Genomic DNA, 12,656 nt, shown 5'->3' with positions numbered 1-12,656 from the left:
CCTCGGCCGGGCGGGGAGCCGCGCCAGTCGGAGTCCCAGGCCGCGCGCGGCCTGCCTCGCTCTCAGCGTCCATCTGTCCGGAGTGCAGCCAGCGGACATGACCGATCCACCAGGGGCGCCGCCGCCGCCGGCGCTCGCAGGCCGCGGGTGAAGAAGGTTCGTCCCCGCTCGACGCGGAGCGAGAAGGTGACCCAGGCCGAGGAAGCGCCCCGGGCCAAGGAGGAGACCCGGGCGGAAGAGGTGGCACCGACTGGAGAGGTGACCCAAGCCCAGGAAATGGCGGCAGCCGAGCTCTGCGTGACCATCACCCACAGTAAGTGACTGGCGGCTGGATGGGCTCAGTGCAAGACTCGGAAGGCCCCACGGGGTCTGTGAATTTGGCCATGTGTCTCCGGAAGTGTGTGTCCTTAGGTTTGTCTGGCGTCCGGAAGTGTGGGTTCTTAGCTGTGTCCAAGGGCTGGCTTTTTCTCTAACTATTTGTTGAATCGTGGATGTTGGAACGTGTTCGCACATCTTGGGCTTAGTTGTTTGCTTGCGCAGTTATTGTGGGGTTTTTTTAAAGACTTGTGTTGAGCCACATTATGTCTGACTGTTGTGCGTCTGGACACCTATGTGTGTGATGACTATGAACTTCATGCGTGGTGAGCTGTTCATTATTTATTTATTGAGTGCCTTCTCTGTGTTGGATGCTGCGTGCCCGCTGTTTAAGTGGGCCATGGGTCCAAGCATTAACTTTGGGCACTCGTTGAAGTTGACTAAACAATGTCTGTACACTGGAGAGCTGAGTAGATGAGGTTTTTTTCAGAACCAGCTAGGGGAGATCCTAGTCTTCAAACCTGGAAACCAGGATTCTAGATCCTGAAATTTTGAGTGACACTGAAATAGATGTCTCCTTTTAAGACATCTCTTTTTTTCTCTGTAGCATTGGTAACCCCTGCCCCTGGTCACTAATCCCATTTTATGGAGCTGTTGGGAGAGTTCAAGTCTTGGCATAAGATGAATGTGAGGAATCAGATGGATCTGAGGCCAGTTCAAGGCACTGGACACAGGCTACCTGCTGTCTCTCCACTTACCTAGAGAAGAATTGGCATCCATATTTTGTTTTGTTTTAGGTACCAGGAATTGATCTTGGGGCACTTAATCACTGAGCCACATCCCCAGCCCTATTTTGTATTTTATTTAGAGACAGGATCTCACTGAGTTGCTTAGTGCTTCGCTTTTGCTGAGGCTGGCTTTGAACTCAAGATCCTGCTTGCCCCACCAGGCCCGGCTTGTTTTTGTTTTATTTTATTTTTTTTAATCTCTTCTGTTTGACTATATTCATTCATTCGTCTTTACTGAGCACCAATTATGGTGTACCTAAGTGTGCCCATTGAGAGAGACTTGGAGAAAAACAGTCCCTAGCCCATTATAGCAAGAGAGACAAGACAGTACAATTCAGAGTTCAGGGCAGTCAGACGATGGGAGGCAGATAGCTTCTGATGAGAAGTGTGAACTTCGGAATCAGATAGATCTGAGGCCAAATTCTGACACCCCTTCCCCTATTTGGTCTCCATAAGAAAGTTTCCAGGGTGTGTGTGTGTGTGTGTGTGTGTGTGTGTGTGTGTGTGTTGAGGCTATTGATTGAACCCAGGGCCTCAGGGCCTTGCACATGCTAGACAAGAGCTCTCCTACTAGCTAAATTCCTTCATAGAGAAGTCTCTTTTTTGGTGCTGGGGATTGAACTGAGGGGTGCTTTACTGCTTAATGACATCCCCAGTCTCTTTTAATTTTTTATTTTCAGACAAAGTCTCACTAAATTGCTGAGACTGGCCTTGAATTTATGATCCTCCTGCCTCAGTCTCTCAAGTCTCTAGGATCACAGGCATGTTCCACCATGCCAACTCATAGGATTCTTAATTAATTAGGACTGAGGTCAGTTTGTTTATCTATGAAATAGGGAATGATAGTACCTACTTCATGGGATCGTTCTGAGGGTTAAAGAAGATAATAAATGAAATAAGTCTAGTACAGTTCTACTGTGTGTGTGTGTGTGTGTGTGTGTGTGTGTGTGTATTTAGTTGTAGATGGACACATACTTTTATTTTTATGTGGTGCCTGAGGCCCCAGTGCCTCACATGTGCTCTACTGCTGAGCCACAACCCCAGCCTCTACTCTTTTTTTTTTTTTTTTTTTTAGTATTTATCTTTTTAGTTATAGTTGGACACAATACCTGTATTCCATTCATTTATTTTTATGTGGTGCTAAGGATCGAACCCAGGGCCCCATGCATACTAGGCAAGTGCTCTATCTCTGAGCCACAATCCCAGCCCATCTTCTTCTATTAAGTGCTTAAAATGTTAGGTCTCAGGCTAGGGTCATGCCTCCATTGGTAGAGTGCTTGCCTAGCATGTGTGAGGCACTGGTTTGATTCTCAGCACCCATATATAAGTAAATAAATAAAGGTCAATCAATAACTAAAAATTTTATAAAAAAAATGTTAGGTCTCATTACAATTATTCATTCTTATGGTGGAGGAAACAAAAATCCTTGAGCAGGTCACTGGAGGAGAGCTGGGCAGATGTCAGCAGGCACTTTGAAGTGGATAGAATTTGAGAATAGCCCTTGAATGCCGGGTAAAAATAAATGTAATAAAGTCTCATCCTTTATTGTTTTCTGTGAAACAATTATTTTCATCAAATGCTTTTTTTTTTCTCTCTAGACAATGAGAAGTATGACCTTCATGTTACCCCACAGCAAGGCAGCAATGAACCAATTGTCCAAGACCTGGCCCATGTTGTGGAAGAAGCCACAGGGGTTCCACTGGCTTTTCAGAAACTCATATTTAAGGGTAGGTGTTTCTCTTCTTGCTTTGAGCCTTTATGGCTAAAGGACAGACTTAAAACAGGTTAACCTTACCTAACAGTAACTATCAGTTTTCAAACTGGGGCAATTTTTGTTTATTTGTTCGTTTACTCATTCCTTTAAAAATATTGAGGACCTGCTGTATATACTGGAACTTTTCAAACATCTGAATAGGTATCAGGTTTGAAGTAACATTACAGAAATCTTACCCTTTTTTTTGGCATTAGAGTTCGAACCCTAGGGCACTTAACCACTGAGCCATATCCCCAGACTTTTTTATATTTTATTTAGAGACAAGGACTCACTGAATTGCTTAGGGCTTCGCTAAGTTACCGAGGCTGGCTTTGAACTCACAATCTTCCTATCTTAGCCTCTGGAGCCACTGGGATTACAGGCATGCACCACTACACCTGGCAAAAATCTTACCAACTTTGATAAAGCATGAGCAGTCTTTTCTGGCTAGGCTAGATCCTTTTTCTAAGTGTGTTCACCTATTATCCCCTACCACTTCAATAATTTGTATTGAAATTACTATTAAATGATTTTTTTTCTTAATTTTTTAAAATCTGATTTCTTTTGTTAAGATTACAAACTCCATGAGGTCAGAGATACTACTACATTTTAGTGCTTGGCTTTGTTCAGACTATGTAGGTTTTGAACTTGGATGTGACAGGTCATTGGATGGTGCTGATTTCCACTAGGACTCACCCCATCCCCACTCCTGTCCCTACCTTCCTGCTCCATAAGAACCCATTACTGTGGTATTTAATAGGGATAGATAGATCTCATTGGGTGTCCATATGAATTTAATAATAGGAATAATTTATTTATTTGCTTATTTATTTTGCAGTACCAGGGATTTAATGCAGGAGTATTCTACCAGTTTGCCACAAACCCAGCCCTTTTTATTTTTTTTTAAATTTGAGATAGGGTCTCCCTTAGTAGATGAGGCTGGTCCCAAACTTTCAATCCTGCCTTAGCCTCCCAAGTAGCTGGGATTAAGGCATGTGCCACCAATGTCCAATTTCTATGTATATTTCATAGTGCAACTCCTTGTCTTTTTAAAAGCATTTTATCTCTGAATTATAAAGACAACAGAAATTTGAATTTTAAAACAGAAGAAAGCACAAAAAAGAAAATGTTCCTCTGGACAAGGGCTTTTTTCTTCTTCTTTTTCATGCTGGGGATCAGATTCAGCACTCTACCACTGACTTACATCTCTAGCCTCCTACATTTTATAATTTTTTTTCTTATAACATTAGGTCATCAACATTCATTGTGGCAGTAAGTTTCCTGAAAAATGGACTTTAATGACTACTACTTTTCTTCTTCACTTCTTTCTTTTTCTCTTTCTTTCTTTCTTTTTTTTTTTTTTTTTGTGTGTGTGTGATAAGTACTGAAGAACCCAGCCAGGGGCACTGAGTATAATCCCCAGTTGTTTTTATTTTATTTTGATATAGGGTCTTGCTGAGTTGCTGAAGCTGGCCTCACACTTAGTGATCCTCTTGCTTCAGTCTCCAGAGTTGCTAGGATTACAGGCATGTGCCACCACACACAGCTCAAAGTCTTCTATTGTACAGATCTATAGTTAATTATTTTCCTATTCCTGAATATTTGGCCCTTTGTAGTTTCTGACTATTGTAAGATTGTTCTGAATATTATTGTTTACGAGTTATCATGTAGTATTATGTGTGTTCAATTATATCTAGAAGTGAAATTACTGGATTGACACTTTCTTCTCTCTTATTAGTGAACACACTTGTATATTTTCTATACCTTTGCTGAAATCTATTTCAGTGTTGTACATTTGTTACAACCTGGCATACCTTTCTTCTCTTTTCAGGAAAATCTTTGAAGGAAATGGAGACACCATTGTCAGCACTTGGAATACAAAATGGCTGCCGGGTCATGTTAATTGGAGAAAAGGTAAATTGTTTTTTCCACCAGAATTCCTCAGAATCAAAAGTCTTTATACGTGTCTGTCTGGATGGCCAAATTTGGGATCCAGATTCTGCATTGGTGAAACGCCTCTTTAAACAAATTCTTTGATGGGATTACCAGTTTCACACAGTTGTTTGTATCTTCCTGCTTGTTGATGAGGGTTTTTGCTTTAGGAATTAGGAACTGTTATGTTGCCTCAAATAACATGACCTTTGTTTTGGTGGTGGAATCTTACTTTGATTAAAATGGTGCCTAGACAGGCCTTATTAGAATTGGAATTTGCAAGAGAGCTTTATGTTGAGTCTGCTTTATTAAAGTACTGCACACCAGTTTTAAGAGCCTATTTCTCTTTAACCATCCATTTTTCTAAAAAATCTCCCACAAGAGGAAAACCTTCTTTGACCAAAAGAAAGTTTCAGATTAAAGAACTAAAGGGGAAAAGAGTCAGTTTGTGACAGGTGAAGGCAGTGGTCCCTGAGGTGATGAGAGAACACTGTGGCCATCCCTGCATTGTGACCAGTGGAATTGTTGGGTATATGAAGTTTCCCTACTTTGAGTGGCATGGCTAAGTAGAGGAGGGCCAGAGATTAACAAAGTGGAGTCAAAAATCTAATCCAGACTTGGAACTATCAATAGACACAGACTCAGGATTTGGCCACAAAGAGAAATGGATAATTTAAGATAGTATAACAAAGCAGGAAGCTGCTTGTCCTGGGTACCAAGTGTTTAGGTGAAAGAATGGAAAAGACTCTAAATTTTTTGCTGAAGCGTCAAGGAGAATGGCGATGAGCACCAGGCAAAATCCATGGGTTCAGTTTGAAGAAGTGATGGGACCTCTAGGTACTGTCACAGAGTGTGTAAAGCCAAAGCTGAATTCCATTCTGCTCCATCTTATCGGAGCTGTGTGACCTTAGGTTACTTTACTAAGTTAGCCTCGGTTTCATCATCTATAAAACAGTACCTCCCTTCTAAGGTTGTGGTAAGGCTTAAAAAACAATACAAGTAACATGCTTAGGATAGTGCCTACTATGTAGGGAGTGTTCAATATAAGTATTCAGCATTGTCATCATCTTATTGAATAGGAAAACTCAACTCAAGGGTGACATTTAGGAATTCCATTTAAAAGGAGTTGTCAAATTCCACCTGTCTTGCCATTTGTACTCCTTAGAGGTATTTGCATTAATTTGTTTGCCTTCCAGTCTGTTGATCAGCCCAAGGCTGAGGCTGAATCTGGTGTTTGGATTGGCTCCATTCTCTTAGCTCTAGGTGCCAGGACACTCACCAAAATGTTGACTTAACATCTTCCTTTTCTTTGAATGGGAGTCTTTGTAGATAGAAAACCTTGACATATAACACTTTTATTTGCTTTTAAAGAAGCAGCAGAGTTACGGCCTTTCAAGGTGAGCATTTTAGCCCAGTTAAGGCCAGATTTTCTTACGATAGAGGCTACTAATCCTGGTGATTATTATTGTTTTTGTTTTGTTTTGTTTTTGTATTTTGCAGTGCCAGGGATCAAACCTAGTGCTGCCTATGCTATGCAAGTAGCACTAAGCTATACTCCAGCCCTGATCTTGGTGATTAGTGACTTCGTTTTATTCATCATTTTAGAATAGTCCAGAGGAAGAGGCTGAATTAAAGAAGTTGAAAGATTTGGAGAAGTCAGTGGAGAAGATAGCTGACCACCTGGAAGATCTGAATAAAGAACTTACTGGAATCCAGCAGGTAACTTCCCTCGTAAACTTTTCCACCTTTTGTAAGAACTTTGTGGATATCATGTGTGGTAACAAGGGTAGGCTCTGTATTCAGACACCCTGTGATCAGATTCTTGTCCTGCCCCGCCCTGCCATTCCCTGCCTCTCCCCTTCTCTCTCCTCTTCCCCTCTTCTCCCTATCCAACAAACATTCTACTTCACAACATTTCATTTCTCTTACTTCAGACAAGTTTTTCTCAACTTCCTCATCTCTAAAAAGGAATAATGGTGGTATTTTCCTCTTAGGGTTATTGTATTAAATACTATAGGCTGAGACTGACACATGCTGAATGCTTTCTAAGTATTATTTTCATTGTTATGTCAAACCCCAGTTAACATCCATTTGTGCCTACAAGAGAGGACATGTGTGCTTACAATCACAGTGACTTGGGAGGCTAAGGCAGGAGGATTGCAAGTTCAAGACTGGCTTCAGCAACTTAATAAGACCATGTCTCAAATTTTTTTAAAAAAAAAAGTTTTTTAAAAAGGGACTAGGGATATAGCTAAGTGGTAAAGTGCCTCTGGGTTCAATCCCCAGTAACAAGAGAAAGAGGGCTGGGGATGTGGCTCAAGCGGTAGTGCGCTCGCCTGGCATGCGTGCGGCCCGGGTTCGATCCTCAGCACCACGTACAAACAAAGATGTTGTGTCCACCAAATACTAAAAAATAAATATTAAAATTCTCTGTCTCTCCCCCTCTCTCCCTCTCTGTCTCTCTCTTTTTTTTTTAAAGAGAGAGTGAGAGAGAGAGAGGGGGACAGAGAGAGAGAGAGAGAGAGAGAATTTTAATATTTATTTTTTAGTATTTGGTGGACACAACATCTTTGTACGTGGTGCTGAGGATCGAACCCGGGCCGCACGCACGCCAGGCGAGTGCGCTACCGCTTGAGCCACATCCCGAAGCCCCTCTCTCTCTCTTTAAAAAAAAAACAAAAACAAGAGAAAGAAAGGGAGAGCATTTGCCACAGGAGGATCATATTATTGTCTGAAATTGCTCCTCACTGTCCAGGGTGTTTCTATGTATGTAGCAAGGTAAGGAATATTTGGTTAAGTCACAGAAGCTCCAAATTCAGCTTGATCTTAGTGGAGTAGTGATGGGGTGGGGCATCCTATTCAAAACCTCATGTTAGAAATGGGATACTGACCCCAATAAAGATTAGGAGTAACCCAAGTCCACGTACTTCTTTTTCCCCTCATTTTATAACATAATTGGTGTGTGTTTGTGTATTAATTATATAAGTGATATGATAGCTGTATAATAAAAGTTTTACATACACACATAATTCCTACACACATAGGTAGTAATATAGGAAATAAAAATTAGCTGTAAGGCACAAACTAGTAAATGGCAGTCAGGATTTGAGCCCAGGCCTGTCAGATCCTAAACCTGTGCTCTTAGAATCTGCCTCTTGTGTGCAAGTATGTACCTGTGATTTAGAGATAACCAATCAAAGCCTGAAATGTGTTTTCTTTAAAATTTTGATATAATATCATATATACTTTGTAAAAAAATTCTCTTATTAAAGAAACTGAACATTTTCTTACATCATTAAAAATGGTCATACTGGGGCTGGGGTTTTTGTTCAGTGACAGAGCACTTACTTGCCAGCATGTGTGAGAACCTGTGTTTGATCCCCAGCAGTAGGAAAAGGGTCTAAAAATGGTAACGTTTTTTCAAAGATTACATATCTCATCATGTTTGAATGTATCATAGTTTACCTAACCTAGTCTCTTTGTTCACCACCTAACATTATTTTTACCATTATATATAATGCTTCTTTGAATGTCCTTGGACATGAATCTTTGTTTTTGGTTATTTCTAGGTTTTGTTTGATGCATTATTTGAGTTGGAATTGCTGGTTAATATTTTAAGTTCTTGCTCATGTTGTCAAATAGGCATCTAGCTCTTGGCTTTGGTAAACATTCTCAGAGACTTCTGCTTTTTAGCTCATATGACTGACTAATTTGGTCATGAGGCCAGGCAATATGAATAAACAGCAAGACAATCTAATGAAAATAATGGCTACTGCCATTTGTTAGCGTAAGTCTTTCCCATGAGTTATGTTAAGCAACTACATATACATTCCCCCTTTTCCTCATAGTAACCCTCTGGAATATGGGTACCATAATCTGTTTTTAAAATGAGGACACTAAGGAGTTAAGTAACTTGCCAAGATCATGAGAATCCTGGGCAGTCAGGATCTGAGCCCAGGTCTATCAGACCCTAAAGCTGATACATTCTCTTTCTCTCTTTGCTGGGGATTGAACCCAGGACCTGGTATTTGCTAAGCAAGCTCTACACCACTGAGTACATCCCAGTGGTGTAGAGCTTATATGAAGGTCTTTATATGAAGGTATATGCTTGCAACTGGGGACTTCACTAGAGCCAGGCCTAATGGCATTTGAAGCCCCAGTGACCCATGTGAGATAGAGCAGCCTGTAGCCTGATAAAACTCTTGGATAGGCCAAGGCCAGCCTTTCTGTTTTCTTCCAGGAGATGAAGTTGTTGTGGGCCTGGCTGGTGACAGTGATCACAGGGCATGGTCACTTCATTGGTATTGTGGCACAGTTTTTCATCAGCCTTAAGGAACCCTTGCAATAATACATTATTCCTCCACAGGGTTTTCTGGCTAAGGATTTGCAAGCTGAAGCTCTCGGCAAACTTGATAGGCGAGTAAAAGCCACAATTGAGCAGTTTATGAAGATCTTAGAGGAGATTGACACAATGGTATGTAAATACTAAGCTCAAAATAACTAGTTTTCTTTGACAATATATCAGTTTCACTTTTTTAATAATGAACTCCTAATGTGTGAGCAAATTCATCACTTGAGGATTATTGAGCATCTGCTGCTGTGAGCCAGACACCATGCTAGTTCCTGGGTGAATACACAGACCCATATGACAGTTGCTGATTTCTAAATACTCAGCTCACCAACATAGGTCTTTGTTTTTTTGTATTTGTTTTTGTTTTAGATGTTGACGGACCTTTATTTTATTCATTTATTTATATGTGATGCTGAGAATCGAATCCAGTGCCTAACACATGCTAGGCAAGTGCTCTTCCACTGAGCCACAACCCCAGCCCCTATATAAAGTATCTCAGTTTTTTTTTGGTGGTGCTGGCGATTGAACCCAGGAGTTTGTGCATGTGAGGCAAGCACTCTACCAACTGAGCTATATCCCCAGCCCAGGGCTTTTGTCATATACATATGTAAATAAAATTAGCATCCATAACTCATGAAACTGGGACCCAAGTAGTCTGTGATCTCATTGTCAAAGAAACAGGGCTTTGTATCTCTAGCTTGATACTTCATTCTTTTTTTTTTTTTTTTTAAGTTGTAGATGGACACAATACCTTTGTTTATTTTTATGTGGTGCTGGGATCGAACCCAGTGCCTCATGTACGCTAGGCAAGCACTCTATCACTGAGCCACAATCCCAGCCCCATGATGCTTTATTCTTGGGTGTGAACTGCTCTGGGCTTGGGAAGCTTATGCTGTAAAAGAAAATATTATCAGAAGGTACTTTTCCTGGCATACTGAGATCATGGTCCGACAAGGACATAGTATCTGTATACATAGGAAACAGTGAAAGAACAAAGTCTATGTTACAGATCAGTTTTTATGGTTCAGACATTGAGACCAAAGATGCTTTTAGGAATGAGAGCCGTGGAAAGGACTTTGTAAAGTACAGACCTGGAGAAATGATCCCTTAAAATTCACATCTCATTTGTATTAGTGACCTATGATCTGTTTGGTGTGTTGTTTTCTTTTTTATGTATCTCATGTAATTGTTACTGAAGATTATGTGTCAACTTTTCTTCCATAGATCCTACCAGAAAATTTCAAAGACAGTAGGCTAAAAAGGAAGGGTTTGGTGAAAAAAGTTCAGGTGAGTTGTGTGATAGTACATGACAAACTGTTATGTGTTGGGGTTTGTTTATCCGCTTGAAATTTTCCAGTAGTGCAGAAATGTAGTGTTTGGCATGAGTTTTTATTTTTTGTTGTTGTTGTTGTCGTTGTTTTGTTTTTTCAGCATGAAGCCAGAGCATCAGAGAAGAGCCCCCTTTGTGTCTCTTTAGTTTTATTTGAATTTAAACTATTTAGGGAGAAAGTTCACAGAAGAGCAGATAGGCTGACCCCTTACACAATCCCAGGAGGCACCATTTGTGTGTACAGTACCTCCTTCAGTTGTGTTGATGCAATGTCTGTGGCCCCAAGGAAAGACTCTCTGTCCATTACTGCCTCTGGGGGAGTTGTTGAGCTAGAGCGTGGTCAGAAACCCTGACCCTATATTTTCCTCTCCCTCCCTCCTTTACAACTTGGAGCCCAGGATGGTACCCATCTCCATCCTTGCACAGTCTGTTTAGAGTGTCACTCACAGGTTCCCCAGAGTGGCTGAGTAAAGAGCTTTGTGTGGGCGGTAGTTGGCTAGCTCTGGAAGAGCCCTCACTGCCATGTATCTATCTTTTAGGCATTCCTAGCTGAGTGTGACACAGTGGAGCAGAACATCTGCCAGGAGACTGAGCGGCTGCAGTCTACAAACTTGGCCCTTGTTGAGTGAGGTGCAGTGGAGAACGGTGCTGACTGAAGAACAGCTCTGTCCTCTCTGGAACAGAAATTGCCTGTTTCTCCATAGCTGTTAAAGGCAACTGGCCAATTATCAATTTTCCTACTCCTACACCACTTCTCAATGAAAAAGTACTATCTTTGCAACCTTAAGTAGAGCTCCTGTCTGTTTTCTTATTCTATTTCTATGTGGCTATACAATCCAGCAGGTGCCTTTTCCCAGCTCTTTTGACCAACTTTCCTCAAGCTGAAGAGTATTTTGGTTTGGTTTGGTTTGGTTTGATGAGCCTTAAGAAGGTAAAGCCTTTTGTAGCTATAGTCAGAATTTATTTTTAAAAAGTTGAGAGTGGCTCTGCGTTTTCACTGTTTTGAGATTACAAAAGGAACAAGGTAAGGACTTTGGTCTTTATCCTAAGAGATGTGGGCCTTGCCTTTTAAAACTGGTCAACAGGGGCTGGGGCTGGGGCTGGGACTCGGTGATGGAATACTTGCCTAGCACATGCAAGGCGCTGGATTCAATCCTCAGCACCACATAAAAATAAATACATAAAATAAAGAAACAAAACAAAATGGTGATTCCTCATAAAATTAAAAAAAAATAAAAATAAAACTGGTCAACAGCCAGGCTTGCTGGTGCACACCTGTAATCCCAGTGGCTCAGGAGGCTGAGGCAGGAGGATCATGTGTTCAAAGCCACCTTTAGCAATTTAGTGAGGCTTTAAGCAACTTGGTGAGACCCTGTCTAAAAATAAAATATAAAAAAGGCCGAGGATGTAGGTCGGTGTTAAGTGCCCCTGAATTCAAACCCCTGTACCCACAGGGAGAAAAAACATTATGAGCTGCTATCATCTCATTCTTTATCATAGTGCTCAGGAGATAGGCTCCCTATAGGCCGCCCAAGGCCCAATTCATTTGACGGAGAGGGATTCACTGAAGTCCCAGCAGTTTAGGACTGGGTGGGTAAGACCTCAGACCAGGTGGTGGTAGAGATAGTCAAGTGAACAAGGCTCAGGGGCAGCCCAGCTTACCATAGTCCCAACTTTAACCTATAACAATATAGGAGCAAGGAATTGTCAAATTAATTTCTATCTGCTTAAGTTTCTATTATTTTTGGTTTTCTGTCTCTGTCAAACTGAATCTTACATCATTTGTTTGCAGATGGGAAACAAGTTTATCAATAGTAGTAGAAGGGCCTATAGAAGATTCTTCTCCCAGATCCTGCCACTTGGAGTCTATCAGCAACAATTTCTGCCTTTCCTGCTCTGCTTTCTTCTCAATGACATATGGTTTCTTGGAGCATTTCCTGCTCTTTCTAGCCACCTAGAACAGAAATCTGAATCCATGTGAAACAACTGCTCCTGCCTGGTCAGGCCTTTCTCCACACTCCTTTCCCCTGACACCATTATCAAGAGGCAAAAAGGCCAAAAGGGAGGGGGAAGTATTTGGCATGTACCATAAGTTGGGGTCTCTGGTGGGATTTCTAGTACTCTGTGTCTCTGTGGTCCATGATGTGGATATACATGTGCTGTGTGTGCCTGGAGTTGTGTCTAATG

The 12,656-nt window shown here is 41.4% G+C and overlaps 1 protein-coding gene across 1 annotated transcript; it reads left to right on the top strand.

The window, feature by feature from the left end:
* Positions 1–130: 130 nt before the first annotated feature.
* On the top strand, positions 131–11,256 carry Bag1 (BAG cochaperone 1). Its single transcript, XM_005326187.4, has 7 exons — positions 131–313; positions 2,702–2,830; positions 4,688–4,770; positions 6,394–6,507; positions 9,155–9,262; positions 10,364–10,426; positions 11,009–11,256. Exons 1-7 carry the CDS (start codon positions 277–279, stop codon positions 11,096–11,098), a joined length of 624 nt encoding a protein of 207 aa, XP_005326244.4. The 5' UTR covers positions 131–276; the 3' UTR covers positions 11,099–11,256.
* The last annotated feature ends 1,400 nt before the right edge of the window (positions 11,257–12,656 follow it).

This window comes from Ictidomys tridecemlineatus, chromosome 4, assembly GCF_052094955.1.
Source record: "Ictidomys tridecemlineatus isolate mIctTri1 chromosome 4, mIctTri1.hap1, whole genome shotgun sequence".
In the NCBI taxonomy this organism is placed as follows: domain Eukaryota; kingdom Metazoa; phylum Chordata; class Mammalia; order Rodentia; family Sciuridae; genus Ictidomys; species Ictidomys tridecemlineatus.
This window is presented reverse-complemented; position numbering and strand designations above follow the sequence as displayed.

What these genes read in the sequence shown, in the direction of transcription:
- Bag1 (XM_005326187.4), top strand. Translation starts at nt 277, where the DNA reads ATGGCGGCAGCCGAGCTCTGCGTGACCATCACCCACA. An exon ending in TCATGTTAATTGGAGAAAAG is followed by an intron (nt 4,771 to 6,393) that starts GTAAATTGTTTT and finishes TCATCATTTTAG; the next exon opens with AATAGTCCAGAGGAAGAGGC. An exon ending in AACTTACTGGAATCCAGCAG is followed by an intron (nt 6,508 to 9,154) that starts GTAACTTCCCTC and finishes ATTCCTCCACAG; the next exon opens with GGTTTTCTGGCTAAGGATTT.